This window comes from Silene latifolia, chromosome Y (genome assembly GCF_048544455.1).
Source record: "Silene latifolia isolate original U9 population chromosome Y, ASM4854445v1, whole genome shotgun sequence".
In the NCBI taxonomy this organism is placed as follows: Eukaryota; Viridiplantae; Streptophyta; class Magnoliopsida; order Caryophyllales; family Caryophyllaceae; genus Silene; species Silene latifolia.
In genome coordinates, this window is record NC_133538.1 from 276,715,641 (window position 1) to 276,731,800 (window position 16,160).

Here is a 16,160-nt window from a genome sequence, read left to right on the forward strand (position 1 = left end):
TAGTTTGCTTGAACAATTTGTGTCTGTTTTTAAATCGTGTTGCTAAAAATTGAACATGTTTTATCCTCCCTTGATGATGTCAAGAGGGGGAAGTAGTTCAAACTATGCTATGTGTGATCTTTTAACTCTTAGGCTAACGTTCACTGTGATTATATCTTAGCCTCCATGATTAGATGTTTTACTTTGGCCAAGCATGTTGCACCCTTCGATTACCTTGATCATGTTTATGAATTATATGTATGTTGAATTGATCAAAGACGACTAACCATGGGCTAAGGGGGAATATCACACATGTTTAGACTTGTCATCATCAAAGGGGGAATTTGTTAGAACACATTAAGTTGATGATGCCAAGTCCCCTTGTTATTTGATTGTTTGCTTTTAGTTGAATGATTAGTGATTGAAGCAATCAAATGGACTTTCAACAATGATTCAAGATGATCAAGATATATCAAGAAAGTCAAGACAATGATATTCTCTAAGCCTTAGTCGAAAAATGTAAGAGTAAGTGTAACATTCTCATTTAAGTCAAGTTATGGCAAAACCATGCAACAGTACGTTGTACTGTGGTTTCTGGTACTATCGTATGAGGAGGTATTTCGACAAAATGTTTTAAGTGTTAAAACTTTGCAGATTTCAAACCTTAAACATTTGAATTTTCAAAAGCTTTAAAACAATCAGAAATTTTGGAGTCACAAATCCACTTGACTAAGTCTCTAGATTTGTGCAAACACCTTTTACTAAAATGGTAAGGAAGACTTGTCAAACTTCTAAAGTAAGAAAAGTTTTTTGCCATTTTGGTAAAAGGTCACATGTTGAGTGTAGTAGCTTAAGTTTTTTGATTTCTTAAGCCCCAAGCCTATAGTCTAACACTTACCATCACTCAAGGCTACTATTTTTATAAAGGATTTAATTTTCTCAAGTTGTACTTACCTAAGACTAAATCCACTATAAATAGAGTGTCTTAGTCACATTTATTTCTTAAGACTTTCAAAGCATTTATTGTAAAACTTTTCAAATCATCTGTGCATTTAAAACCTTGTTCTTCAAGTGTTTGCAAAACGTTTTTCAGATTTTTAAAGTCTTCAATTGTTTTCGAAAAAGCTGTAAAATCTCCAAGTATCAGTTCGCTGTACTGTGACATAATGAGTTTGTTCCATGATTCTCGTGTTAGATCTTAATTGTGATCTCCATGTTCATTTAGTGAACTCTTGAGATTCAAGATTCTGTAACACCTTGAGATAGAACCCATAAACTCTTGAAGCGGAGTAGCTTTAAGTTTTAGTGCAACCGGAGTAGGTTGGTGAGTTATTTTCATTGTAAGGGGTTTAGTAAGTTTGAGTAAATTTCTAAACAAGTAATAAAATAACGGTTGTACGTAGGTCTCGGAGTAGAGGCTGAACCAATTTTTAAAATGTCGTTTGTTTGTTCATTTACTTTTACGTTCTTCCACTTTGCTATTTCTCGCATGTACCTAATCAAGTTCTGTGTCACAGTCATCTATACTGTGACATAGAACTGCTGTACCTTCTTGTGAACTTACATTCAATTAAGTTTCTTAAGTCTTGTACTTCAATATTCTTTGCTTAAGTTAATTAATTAGCCAAGTTAAGGATACTTTTTTTTTTTAAAAAAAGGTACACATAATTCACCCCCTCCCCCTCTTAGGTGTTAATCGTTCTTAACTCTTTAGAAGGTATTCAGAAGGAACAAACGCATAGGCAGAGTTGGGTTTCAGAATCAACGTTGAAGATGTAATAATGATTGACTCCAGTAAATCATCCATTCCCTTTGTGAATGGAAAGGAAGCTAAACCAGATGTTGATAGCTTTGCGGAAGTTGGGCCTTCACAACCTCTTTTGTCGCCATGATTGGACTTGTGTGGAATTGTACGGGCATCAGTAATACGCTCTCCCTATAATTCCAAAAATAAGAGCGTTATTAGGTAGTAAGTTTTATGATTTTATGTTTTTAATAGAGACTAAATGTAGTGCAAGCCAAATTTTCCCTATTTTTAGGTCGTCGGGTTTTGTGAAATATTTTGGGGTGGATGCAAAGGGGGCCTCGGGTGGCCTTTGGGTAGGATGGAGGAAGGAATCTAAGATGAAAGTTGTAAGGGCTTGTAGTAATTTTATCATTTTGCTAGTCGAAAAATATAATGGTCTTTTATGGTACATTGTGCTTTTTTATGGATCTTCGAGTTTAAGTATGCGATCCTCCGTTTTAATGGATTTGGAGGCATGGTGTGGAACAAGTAGATACCCCTTTCTTATAGTAGGGGATTTCAATCAAGTTGAATATGGATGTGATAAGCTTAGCTCTGGTCAAAGACCTTTTGGAGGAGCTTATGAGTTTAACATGTGGAAAATAAAGAACGAATTAGTAGATATTCCGTTTAAAGGACCAAGGTTTACGTGGTGTAACAATCGTAAGGGGGATAAAAGGGTTTATGAGCGGATTGATAAAGCTTTGGGTTCAACGGAATGGTTATATTCTTTTCCAAATACGGGAATTAAACATTACCCAATACAAATATCGGATCATGCCCTGATAGAATTGACCTAAATCTTACTAGGAGTGAAAGTAAAAAGCCTTACAAGATTGATGCTTGGGTACTTGATCATGAGGAATGTTTAGAGCGAATTCGTAATGTATGGGCTATATCTGAAAATGGATCACCAACTTACCGAATTACAAGGAAATTGTCACGTGTTCGAACCAGTGTGAAGAAATGGACACTCGATAAAAAAGCCGAATGGAAAGTGAAATGGGAAGAGTTTGATCAAAGATTGGAAGAGGGAATGAACATAGCATGCATGGGAGGAAGTGATGAAGCTTATAGTAGGGCAAATGACGATATCAGAAATTATGCCAAAGCAGTGGCGAGTTTTTGGAAACAACGTGCAAAGTTGAGGTGGATGGTTGATGGTGATACTTGTACCAAGTATTTTTTCAATTGGGTAAAAGGAAGGGCATGGAGAAATTTTATACATGGGATTAAATATGAGGACAGGCAATGAAGTTATGATGTTAATAAAGTGAGCAGCGAATTTCAAAAGCGTTTTATGGAACTCTATATGGCGGCCAGAGATGAATTGGAGATAAGGAATATGAATGAGTTTGAACATGTATTACATCACCTGAAAGCAAGGGTTCAACAACATGACACATACCGTCTTGCCAAGCCGTTCACGGCTAAAGAGGTACGTAGTGCGGTTTTTGAAATGGGCCCTCTCAAAGCCCCGGGACCGGACGGTATTCCAGCAATTTTCTATCATAAATGTTGGTCTATGATCAAAGGAGATTTTACAAGAGCAGTTCTATCCATCTTAAATTCGGGTAGAGTCTTACGGGAGACTAATCGAACCTTCATCACACTAATCCCTAAGACGGATAATCCTGAAGGAGTTTCGGACTACCGTCCTATAAGTTTATGCAATGTAATAATGCGGGTTGTTACTAAGTGCATTGCTAATCGAATGGCTAAGGTTATGGGATGCTTGGTGAATGAGACGCAAAATGATTTCTTACAAGGACGGAATATCAGTGATAATATATTACTGGCACATGAAGCAATCCATAATATATCTAAGCATAAAAAAGGGAGGTTTGGACGGTGTGCATTCAAAGTAGATATGAGTAAGGCCTATGATAGGATTAGGTGGGACTTCCTTGAGGCGGTGCTTGTTAAGTTTGGTTTCCCACCTAGCCTGGTTAATCTCATCATGAGTTGCGTCACTACAGTTAGTTAAGAGGTTCTTCTTAATGGGACCCCTCCCTCAGCTTAAGCCAAAATGTGGCTTGAGGCAGGGTGATCCTTTGTCACCGTATCTATTTATCCTATGCATGGAAGTGCTCTCAAGGAGTATTGAACAAGTTCAAGAAACAGGACTGATTCATGGGCTCAAATTGTGTAGAGGGGTCGATCAGCTCACCCACCTCTTTTTTGCGGACGATTCGGTGTTCTTTTTTCATGATAAAGGGGAGACGGCTACACATCTTATGAAGCTCATTAAGGAGTACTGCGAAGTTTCAGGGCAAAGGCTTAATTTGGAAAAGTCAGGTATAGTTTTTAGCCCTAATACTACTTTGGCAAGAATGCGGAAGGTTATGAGATCCGTGAAGATACATAAGAATAAAGGTATTGGTAAATACCTAGGTATTCCGGCTGAATTTCAAGAGTCGAAGCAAGACATCTTTAAGTCACTTATAGAACATGTCACAAGGAGGATCTCGTCGTGGAATGGAATTTTTCTGTCACCAGCGGGACGACTTACTTTAATCTCATCAGTCCTCTCCAATCTCTCCAATTACTTTCTATCGGTGTGCAAAGTACCGGTAAGTGTGGCAAGAAAGATTAACTCTCTTTTGGCACAATTTTGGTGGACGAGATGCAGATTAGGAAAAAATGTACCCTGGTGTAGCAAAAATTTTCTAAGCTTACCAAAGAGTAGAGGTGGGTTAGGGATTCGTAATATTGAATGCCTTAATCAAGCGTTAGTGGCAAAGCATGGATGAAGATTAGTGTCAGGGGAATCATCTTTCTTCTGTAAGATTTTTCGAAAGAAGGCCTTTGGAGGAAGTGTTTCTATGAATGGAATGAAACCCCTTAAGGGCTCAGGTACATCGTGGGGATTTAGAAGCATCCTTTATGGGCTTGAGGTTATTATGGAGAACATAGGGTGGAAACCAGGGACAGAGTCATGTTTGAATGTTTGGACACCTGATGCAGGAAAGACATAAATGGGATGAGCAGTTAGTGCGATCATTGTTTACTGATGACTTTACGGCTAGGATTCTCGCCATTCCTGTAGGGGGAGCAAAGGGTAAAGGACGAGGTTTACTGGCCACTTAAAAAGGACGGAATATATAGTTTTAAGAGCGGGTATGGGTTAATCTTTGGAGATTACATGGAAAAAAGAGGATCTCAGAAGGATAAGAACCGGATTGGAGATAAGGGTAGGGAGTTTTGCAGGAAGAAACTGTGGCATCTACCGATTCCCAGCAACTGGAAAATTCTCATATGGAAGATCCTTACCGACACATTACCCATTGGAGCTGAGTTTGAGAAACGGAATATGGAAATAAGTCTCTTTTGCTGCTTGTGTGGTGAGGGTCATAAAACATTGGAATCTGCAGATCATTTGTTCGAGATCGTGAATTATCCGATTTAATTTGGGCGGGTTCTGAGCTTGGAATTAGAACTGAGAATGCAGAAACTGTTGATATTAAGGATTGGATTATAAACAGGATCCGTTACTTTTATAGTAGAAAGGAGGGGGAAAGGAGTGTGATCTCTTTTGTGGCGATCCTATGGGGTTTATGGAGTATAAGAAATAATGTAATCTTTAAAGATATGGCGGTAAACCAGCAGTTCCTAGTTAATGGCCTGTTTAAGGCCGTTAATGAAAATGTACAGATACTAAGCGATCATATCGAAAGGAAGGATGTGCAAAATAATAAAAGTAAGGGCCAGAAGGAGCAATCCAACTATTCACTAGCGGAGATTCGAGAAGGTAAGCCGGTAAGAGTCATAGGCACGCATGGTACCTGTGAGGCGATTCGGGTCAAGGTGGACGCTAGTTGGCGACGGGATTATGAAGCGGTCGTAGGATTGGTGGCTTATGATTTCACAGGTATGGAGATCCTACGCAGACAGCTAAAAATAAGGGCTGAATCAGCACTGCAAGCGGAAGCGTTGGGTGTACGTGATGTTCTCTTATGGGCCCAACATCGTGGATGTCTTCACCTTGATATTTCACCGGATTGCTTACAACTTATTAATCAAATTGCAGGAGTTGAAATGGAAAATCATCTGATTAGACAGCTTCTGGCGAATCTGCGAAGACTTTATGCGTACTACCATTGCTTATCTTTTAATTTTATTCCGAGGAAACTTAATACTGTAGAACATGGTCTGGCTTATCAGGCCATGAGATTGTAGAACCTTTATTTACAGTTGTCAAAAAAAAAAAAAAAAATTAGAATAGAAAGTTGAGAACTGACAGGCTAAAGTCGTATTGCCTCAAATTAACAATTTATATCACTTAAAACCTTGATACTAAACAAGTAGTAAAGCAGAAATAAGGGTCGAACCACAAGGAATTGGATGAATTTTAAATTAAATTAAAGTGTAGAAAAGAGCGATCCTTAACTAAATTAAGAATCGTAGTAACTGACCGGGGGAGATAATGAGAAGAATCTTGACTCAAATTCGAATTCACTACCAAGTAATGATGACTCGATCATCGACTACAATCAAGTACCAATCTTGAGCAATATATTGCGATATCTAATAAAGTTAAATTTTATCAAATATCAATTTCTCATCTAATTTTAGCGAAGAAAGTCAAATCGGCTGCCTTTAATCACCTTTCTATTACTAATCCAAATCACGCAATTCACGTTCAAGTAATTAGAAACATTCAATCAACCGAGAAAAGGCTAATTAATACCAACAACGCTCTCGATATTCAAATCACAAGTTTAATTCCATTACGACAAACTGAGTACGATAATTTAATCACAGTTGCTACCACGATAAGATTAATATAGCAAACTGAGCATTTAATCGAATCTAGCATATGAGTTAATATAAACCCTAATTAGTTGTATACCTAATCAAGATGAATATCAAAACAAAAATTAAAACAAGGAATCAAACAATACTCAAGATAATGCAAAAGATTAATAATCTCACAAGAAATTACCAGAGTTTCAACTAGTTTGAATCAAGAAGGAGAGAATTAGCCTTGCATAACGGTTGTTAACCGATGTTAGGTTTTTCTAAGAAAATTGCATAAGTCTTACTAAAACTGAAATCTTGCTTAAATACTCTCTAAAAAGTCAACTAAATATAAAAGTCAAAAATACCGAATCCCGGCACCAAACCGAGTGAAATAATAAAACGATCAATAATAAGGCGAGCTACATCTAGGTCAAATGTAAGTACAGACCTCGAATGTAGCCCGAACGTCACTCGAATGTAGCAGAATAACGTATAGTCATTTGCAACTTGAATGTAGCTCGAATGTAATCCCTGGAACTTCTTCTTTTAGTTCGACCTACATTCGAGCCCAGCGGTTGTGTGTAGGTTTGTGGACAAGGCCCTCGGGAACTGCGTCCTCGGGATCCATACTAGGAATAATCGACTCGAGGTTCTTTCGAATCGAATTAAGACAAATTAGAGTCGCCACCAAGTTTTTTGGGAACTTGGAACCGTTCAAGTCACCTTTACACCTTTCATCGAAAAGCATAAAGCCAATCGACTACGAGTGATTAAAGATAAAGACTTGTACCCTATATCACTCGATTTGAATGACTCTCGTAATCCAATGGTATTTAGACGGATCCACAAACCATAGATCGTGAGTAAGGGGTGAGGGTACGTGTTAGGAAGCCCATAAGGACACCTAACCCCGCCCGTCGATAACGGCCTCTACTAAGTCAAGTATCGGATTTCAAACAAGGTCATAGCTACTACGATATATGATATGCAAACATCGTTTTAAAACCCTAACATGTGACAACAATTCCTTTGTCGTTTTAGATGCAACTAAACTAAATTTGTCAAAGTTGTAATTTAGCATGTGGGTTGATTGATCTAGCAACATGTAAAGCAAACAAACAAGGCTTGATGGGAATGGGGGAGCCGTTGGGATCTACCCTATTACAACCCAGGCATTTCATGCCGATACAACAAGAAATTAAAGATACAACTTGATCTAAAATACAACGCTATACACACGACGCAATACACGGCCATTCGGCCTAGGAAACCGTGCACAAAGGGGTGGCCCACGGCTTACATGACTCACGGCCTTGAGTCACTCCTCGTAATGTGTGCTTTCACTTAATTTCATCGAATTAGACATAAGGCCACGCACCAAAGCATGCATTAGCATAAATCGGGCCATGTTGCTTTAAACAACATGCGATTTACTACGCTCTTACATGCATTGGGGCACAACCATCTAACCAAACAAGACATAGGTTTTTTTTGGAAGAAGTTTTGACTCGATGAAAGAAAGCTAACTTGAAGATTACAACTCGATAACAAACGATAAATTACAAGCGACAAAGCAAATAAAGAACGAACGATGTAAAATAACGAAACAAGAAAGACCAAAGGACACGGCCAAGCCTCACGGCCTAAAGCCACGTCCAACCCTAGGTCCTAGGTCAGGTTCATTAGTTAGATCAATCGATTGCGAAACGAGTTCGAAAGCGGGCTAGAAAACAAGTTAGAAACGACGTTGATCGATTTGAAAAGATACCTTGCAAACGCGCATTCTACACGGCCTAAAGAGGTCAAATTAGGTCAAGTTTGCTAATTGATTTAACTCATCGAGTGTTAATAAGAAGGTGCTAATCATGCACTCTTATACTAGCGAGAAATTATGTGAAAGAGAGAGATGTATTCAATTAAGTTACAGAATTGTTAATTGGTTTTAAAAGCTATGTCGATGTACCCTAAAGTGTCTAATTAGGTTATTAAACTGATCTAATATCATCTAAACGAGTTATATGTTAACAATCAGAGGTCATATTAACATGTAAATGGTCCAGGGGTAGGTCGAATCACACGAGAGAAGAGAGGGGTCAAAAGCGAAGAACGGAGTCAGAAATCGTTTTATTAATGCCCTACCTTGAACACGAGGATATGTAAATGATACGGGGGTGTACGACCGACTGATGTAGCGGTTTCTTTCCCATCTCAAGTCAACGCGGGTGTTCATGGTGGTACTTTAACTCATACTCGGACTAAACTAGTTTCATAGTTAATAATAACAATCGATAAACAAAAACGATAAACAAACAAAAACGAACTATAATAAACAAACATAAAAAACGAAATAAAAGGGAGAAAGAGGAGGATTTGATGCACCCTCAACCTACATGTATCGTTGAAACCGTCTTGAGTCGTAATCGATCGTAGATTTTATCTCGAGAGGCCGTCGTCGACGAAGAAACAAAGCAAACAACACGTTTTTTGCAAATCTGGACATCAACTTTCAAACAGCGATTTCTCTGTCGTTTCACGGTGAAAATTCGATTTAAAAGATGTTTTGAAAACTAGAAAGAGAGGAGAACAGAGATCTTAAAATAATCCCTGCTTGTTTTTAGTTATTGGGCACGAAAAACGAGCACAAACAGAACTGGACAGACAGGGAAAAGCCGCGAAAACAGAGTGTATAACACTCTGTTTTTCGAGGGAATTCGTGTTTTCTCAAGGGCAATATGGCTCGTAAATCTTTGTCTAATATGTAGATGGATGTTGTGTGGTTAATTTGGAACAAGAAACTCGAATTTTGATGGAGGTTTGAAGGGAGAACGAATGGTTTCAAAGAGGACACACAAACTGATTCTCTGTTTGTTTCTGTTTTGTCTAGGGTTTTTGGGAGGCAATTAGGGTTTGTTTCTGGAGTTTAAAGCTTGTAAGTGAAGGTAGTATGTATGGAGAACTTAGAGGAATGAATGTATGGTAAAGGGGGGGTATTTATAAGGAGTTAAAGTAGGGTTTTTAGAGGGGAGAGGCAGACGGGCTCATTCACGCATAGCTGCTGTCCAGCAGCTTTTGTGAGGGTTTGAGAGGCTTTGTGAGGGGTTTTCTTGGTGGTTAAGCTAAGGTAATATGGGTAGGATACTAGGGTATGGTTTAGGGTTAATGGGCACGGGTTTTGGTGGTATTTGGAGCGGGTTTTGGGCTCGGGATTTAGCACGCAAAACAGGGGGCTGCTCGTGTTTTATGCGGGCTGTTGGGGAGTGTTTGGGACGGGATTTGGGCCGTGGTTATGGGGTTCGAACTGGGGTTGGATGGGTAGAGGCCTAGGTTAGTTAGTGTACTCGAGATTCGTGCCAACTCGTAAAGAAAACGGGCTCAAAAACCGAGCTATAATCGAGCTCCAAAACGCGTGTTTGAAACGAGTTTTTTCGATTTTTAAATCGATTTTTCAAATCGATTAACACATTAAAATAAACGATTTTTCAAATCAAATATACTCATAAAATGATTTTTCAAATCAAATATTTATTTTATTTTCAATAAAATAAACTTGAGGAAATAGATTCAAAATAAAGTAAAATAAAATGAATTTACTTAAAAAAACATTTAATTTAAATATCATTTAAATTAATAAAATACTCCGTCGATAACGCTCATTCTACATCGTAAATCGAACCCAAATAATGACAATGACAACTAATAAATACATGTGTCCTATCATCATCGGGTGTTTGTCGGGTTCTCTATAAATTCCAATATCGACGGATACGGGTATCTACAGAGCCCCCACTTTGACTGAGGCTTGGACAAGGCGAAAGTCAAAGTATACCCCAGGTCCCTCTCGACCTGAGGATTCTTCGGGTCGTTTATAGTCCATTAGAATTGCGTATATAAGCTCGCCAGCCATAAGAAGAGATCATACCTGAAACTTCGTTGGGGATTGACTCTTGCTTCTATTGTGTCAAATTATCGTCATTGGTCGTCGACCCACAAATTGCATATATGATGGGTTGAGCCTTATCCTCAGGCGCCTACGTATCCGTTTCTGACGGAATCAAACCCGCGTCGTAGTTCGGCAACTGCTGACACATGCCCAAAGTTTATCATCTCTGGCGTATGTCCAAAATTCATCATCTCACGACATTTGCCCAAAACTTATCATTTTCGGGCGCTTGTCCGAATGGGACGGGACTTTCCAAGGAGGTTGCCGCCACTTTCATTATTTGCTTTCACCACGGAATTCTTCCATTTCTTACTCTTGTAATTGAATTGAATTCTTGGTGGATGTCATCCTTTCCATCTTGATAATGGTCTCTCAAGCCAACGGCCCAGAGCCTGAATTTGCAATGGCTCTAAAGTCGAAGACTTTAGAGCCCCCAGTTGAAGCATATCCTGTTACATTTGAAACATAGAAAATGTACTAGCAATAATCATCACATAAGCACATTTGGATCATCGATCTTAAAATTGGATCATTTGAAATACTGGGTCATCGATCCGAAAATTGAATTTGAAAATTTTGAATAATTGGGCCATCGACCCGAAGTTTAAATTTAACATCACTTGGTATGTTGGGCCATCGACCCTTCAAAAATTGAATTGGAAAATTTTGAATGATTGGGCCATCGACCCGAAAAGGTTCTACTACTTGGATCACCTATCCATAATTCGCAAAAAGTTTTTAGAATTTTGAAATCTTGAAATTTTTTTTTTTTGAAATCGAACCTTGATGGGTGAGCATGAAATATGACTCAGACACTCTGTATGACTCGTAAACCACGTGGGCGTAGCCTGCTACCGTAAAACAAAAAAGGAAAATAAAACCGTAAGTGTGCACGGGCTTTAATTCAAATATGGGCTTGCTGGGGGTAGAAATGTAAATTGGCCACTCTGGTGCCCAAAAGATGCGATGAATGAGCGAAAACCCGACGCATCGTGCTAAAGACTGGTGTGAACTGGGGCGGGCCTAAGAGGCGCGCGACCCGAGGCCCACACGGCCAAAAAAACGCCACCCTAGGGGTGTCGCCCTAGGTGTTTCCTTCCCTTATACTTTCTATATATAAGGAAGAGTTGCACTGCAAAATTTATTCTGCTTTCCCAAACTGGTGCAAATAACATAAATCATTATGAATAATCTAGTGAGTGTTATGCGAGCATGGGAGACAGACTTCACTGTCTCAGAGAGACAAGAATTAAAGACCGCTCAACTGGCGCAATTACTTCCCTTACGCCAGATCCGCCTTCAACCTGCTTTGCTAGAAAACGCCTTAGCTATTGGGATCCTCGTAACCATGTCTTTGCTTTTTCCGAGGGGGAGATCCGCCTTTACCGGAAGAGTTTTTCGCCCGGGAGGATGGGATGCTGAGGCCATACCGGCTATACCAAAATTTCATTCGGGGTGGCGTGGAATATATCTAGACTGTCTTGGCCTCTCCAGGACGGAGTCTGAGGATATAGTTACTGGTGACGAAGTCAACCTTCTTGCTATTCATCGGAAATTTTGCATCTTGCGAAACAGTACTTCACTGCCAACGTACTACCGTAGGGCATTTGGATTGATCATGTTACATCTTTATGCCTTCGAAGGTAGGATGAACAAGACAACTTGCGTAGGACAAGCGAAGCTTCTGCCTATTGTGTCTCAGATGGAGACGGGACATAACCCTTCCTGGATTATTCTTGCTGAAACCATCAGGGGTTTAGATGCTAAGAAAATGAACCTTGGTGCTCATTGGTCGGGATGCTCCCGTCTATTGCAGGTAACAAAATCTATCCTCTTGATTTCGCGTTCTTGATTTTTTTTACCACAATTCTTGTCTTATTGCCACGATTTATCTATATTTTGCCACGATTTCTGCCACAATTCTGTGTTTCTGCCCCGATTTTGTTGCATTCTGCCACGATTTTGCTGCATTCTGCCACGACTGTGCTTCTGTTGTCTTTTTTCTTTCTTTTTTTTTCCTTTTTTTTCCTTTTTTTTTCTTTCTCGTTTTCTTTTTTTCTTTTTTCTCTTTTTTTCTTTTTTCTTTTTCTCGTTTTTCTTTCTCTTCGCTTTTCTTCGTTCTTTTTTTTTTCGTTTTCTTTTTTTTTTCACGTTTTTTTTCTTTTTTTTTCTTTTTGCAGGTGTGGCTTTGTGAGAGATTTTGGCTCTTTGCCCCGCCGCGTGAGCCAAACTCGTACCTCGCCCGTATGCTGACTATGCGTGCTAAGCGGTATGAAGACGAGCATCAAAATGACCTTGCTTATTGGCGAAACAAGATGACAGAAGGGGGAGGTCGCCCTATTTGCTGGTTTATGCCTTGGCTTCGCCTCAAATCTTTTACTATCCTTCCGGAACATGATAAGACCAGACGTTTGCAATTACTGGGTTTGGAAAGGTCTATTCACATTTACCCCGATCGCGTTCTGTGTCAGATGGGCCGTAGACAAGTAATTCCCAAGTGCGAGGCTGTTCTGGGACGAGCAAGAGAGCTACATCCCTCTATATGTGATGACTGGCTCGAGAGGTGGCACCAAAGGCGTCTCTGGTACGTGTCTGCGCGCCCTCAGACTACCTGGGTATCCCCGTCTTATACTAAGTGGCTTAATGAGAAAACTGATTCAGGCAAGGATTTGTGTCGGAAGGATGAGCTTGTCGACATTAAATATTATGACAAAGGCGTAAACTTGATCGCGACTTTTTCGCTAACGATCTTTCGTTTGCATCCGGACTCGAAGCTAAGACCGAGAAAACTTCTAAGATCGACTCAGTGTGTCGTGTGTGGAAACAGTTGGGTTCAAAGGCATACTCGGCTCGCCACGGAAGGGAGACTTGGCCCGCCCGAGTGCAAAAGATAGGCTAGGCCCTCGGGAGGAAATGATGATCCCTCCTAAGAAGCGCGCTAGACAGAACGCGACTACTCCTCCTCCGCAGGAGCCTCGGTCGCGTGACCCAAAAGGCAAAGGGAAAAGGAAGATGTAGGAGCCTTCGACTCCAATTTATTATTTAATACTACTACTTATTATTTGTTGCTGGCTGTTTTTTTTTTTTTTTTTTTTTGAAGGTTGTAATGGGCATCGCCCGATTTTAATAAGACTTATTATTTATTAAAAATTCCCAGATTTACGCATAAAATTTCATTTTATTAAAGGAAGGGTCGGTTGTACTCTTATAAAGAGTCGCCTACGTATATCGTTATCAACAGAATCAAACCGAGCTCGTAGTTCCACAAAACAAATGCGCTACAACTATCAGTTTATAACGCACAAAAAGCAGCGAAGCAAAAGTGCCGCGGCCTAGACTCGCTCACGAGCACTGCAATTCAAAATTTTATTTTACGACATTGAGAATGAGTTCTAAGGATAGTATTTCTTGATTGATCCAAATTCGCCGGATTTGCAAAGTCGTTTGCATCTAGATCTCGTTAGTCCGACTACGCCTCCCGATAATACTTTCTTTACTGTAAGGACCGGCTGGGGTTCGGCTTGAATTTTCCCTCGGTCGATTGGTAGTAAGGCGCGAACAGACTTTAGGACCAAATCCCCATCCTTTATTCCTCGAGGTTTCACCTTCTTGTTAAATGCCCTTTGTATCCTTTTCTGATAGAGTTGAACATGGTGTAGCGCATTTAACCGTCGCTCGTCGAGCATGACCAAGGAATCATACCTGGCTTGCAGTCGGTCAGCTTCAGGGACCTGACTTTCTAACAGGATCCTTAAAGAAGGTACCTCTAATTCGATGGGCTGAACTGCTTCCATCCCATATGTCAAATAGAACGGAGTTGCTCCAGTGGCTGTGCGAATAGACGTCCTGTATCCCGATAGTGCGAACGGTATCTTCTCTAGCCATTCGCGATAATTGTCGGTCATTTTCCTGAGAATCACAGTGATTGTCTTGTTGGCGGCTTCCACCGCGCCATTTGTTTGAGGTCGATAAGGTGACGACTTGTGGTGCTTGATTTTATACTTTTCAAGTATCACAGCAGTTTCAGCCTGGAAGTGAGTGCCATGGTCGCTAATGAACTCATGCGGCACCCCATATCTGCAAATGATTTCATTCTGAATGAACTTTGCTACCTGCTTCGCTTGTAGTACTTTGTATGATTTCACTTCTACCCACTTCGTGAAGTAATCGATGGCGACTAGCATGAAACAATGCCCACCTGTTCCAGATGGGTTGACCTTTCCAATAATGTCGATTCCCCATGTTGAGAAAGGCCATGGTGATGTCAAAGTATACAATAGTGATGGTGGCACGTGTTGTATGTTCGCAAAGATTTGGCAATTATGGCAATGTCTGACATATTTGCGACAATCTGTCTCCATCATGGTCCAATAATACCCTAATCTCATGATTTTGCGCACTAGCATATAGGCATTCATGTGTGGGCCACATTCCCGTCATGGACTTCTTCCATGACTCTTTTTGCAGTTGGTGAGTCTATGCATCGCAGAAGGACATTTTGCGCGGTCTTTTTGTATAATTGTCCATCATTAGTTCTAACGAACTGAGCGGCTAGCATTCGAATAGCGCGCTTTCCGCGGCTATCCATGTCGGGTGGATACTCTCCTGATTCTTTAAATTTCAGAATAGCATGATACCAAGGTTCAACCTCGGTTTCTTCTGTGTCTCCGATTACATTAACTTAAGCAGGTGATGATCTTCGTTCGACACATATTGGCATAGTATCCATATGATCAGGTATGTTGATCAGAGCAGCTAGCTTTGATAGTGCATCAGCAAACTGGTTTTCATCTCTGGGGAGGTGCACGTATTTGACATCGGCGAACAACTTTTCTAGTTCCTCGATTTTCGCTTGGTACGGAGCCAGGCTATCTGTGGACAAGGCCCTCGGGAACTGCGTCCTCGGGATCCACACTAGGCATAATCGACTCGAGGTTCTTTCGAATCGAATTAAGACAAATTAGAGTCGCCACCAAGTTTTATGGGAACTTGGAACCGTTCAAGTCAACTTTACACCTTTCGTCGAAAAGCATAAAGCCAATTGACTACGAGTGATTAAAGATAAAGACTTGTACCCTATATCACTCGATTTGAATGACTCTCGTAATCCAATGGTATTTAGACGGATCCACAAACCATAGATCTTGAGTAAGGGGTGAGGGTACGTGTTAGGAAGCCCATAAGGACACCTAACCCCGCCCGTCAATAACGGCCTCTACTAAGTCAAGTATCGGATTTCAAACAAGGTCATAGCTACTGCGATATATGATATGCAAACATCGTTTTAAAAACCTAACATGTGACAACAATTTCTATGTCGTTTTAGATGCAACTAAACTAACTTTGTCAAAGTTGTAATTTAGCATGTGGGTTGATTGATCTAACAACATACAAAACAAAGCAAACAAGGCTTAGGGGGAATGGGGGAGCCGTTGGGATCTACCCTATTACAACCCAGGCATTTCATGCCGACACAACGAGAAATTAAAGATACAACTCGATCTAAAATACAATGCTATACACAAAACCGTACACGACACATTACACGGCCATTCGGCCTAGGAAAACGTGCACAAAGGGGTGGCCTACGGCTTACATGACTCACGGCCTTGGGTCACTCCTCGTAATGTGTGCTTTCACTTAATCTCATCGAATTAGACATAGGGCTACGCACCAAAGCATGCATTAGCATAAATCGGGCCATGTTGCTTT

At 40.3% G+C, this 16,160-nt stretch overlaps 2 protein-coding genes across 2 annotated transcripts; both read left to right on the forward strand.

Annotated features, from left to right (window-relative positions):
- Positions 1-2,103: 2,103 nt before the first annotated feature.
- LOC141630746 (uncharacterized) lies at positions 2,104-3,020 on the forward strand. The gene is made up of 2 exons (XM_074443508.1): positions 2,104-2,486; positions 2,576-3,020. The coding sequence occupies exons 1-2, from the start codon at positions 2,104-2,106 to the stop codon at positions 3,018-3,020; spliced, it is 828 nt and encodes a 275-aa protein (XP_074299609.1).
- A 745-nt stretch (positions 3,021-3,765) lies between these two features.
- LOC141630747 (uncharacterized) lies at positions 3,766-5,944 on the forward strand. The gene is made up of 3 exons (XM_074443509.1): positions 3,766-4,338; positions 4,815-5,062; positions 5,140-5,944. The coding sequence occupies exons 1-3, from the start codon at positions 3,766-3,768 to the stop codon at positions 5,942-5,944; spliced, it is 1,626 nt and encodes a 541-aa protein (XP_074299610.1).
- Positions 5,945-16,160: the final 10,216 nt, after the last annotated feature.

What these genes read in the sequence shown, in the direction of transcription:
- LOC141630747 (XM_074443509.1), top strand. Translation starts at nt 3,766, where the DNA reads ATGGGACCCCTCCCTCAGCTTAAGCCAAAATGTGGCTTGAGGCAGGGT. An exon ending in TATCGGTGTGCAAAGTACCG is followed by an intron (nt 4,339 to 4,814) that starts GTAAGTGTGGCA and finishes CCATTCCTGTAG; the next exon opens with GGGGAGCAAAGGGTAAAGGA. An exon ending in ACATTACCCATTGGAGCTGA is followed by an intron (nt 5,063 to 5,139) that starts GTTTGAGAAACG and finishes TGGAATCTGCAG; the next exon opens with ATCATTTGTTCGAGATCGTG.
- LOC141630746 (XM_074443508.1), top strand. Translation starts at nt 2,104, where the DNA reads ATGAAAGTTGTAAGGGCTTGTAGTAATTTTATCATTTTGCTAGTCGAA. An exon ending in GCTTTGGGTTCAACGGAATG is followed by an intron (nt 2,487 to 2,575) that starts GTTATATTCTTT and finishes AAATCTTACTAG; the next exon opens with GAGTGAAAGTAAAAAGCCTT.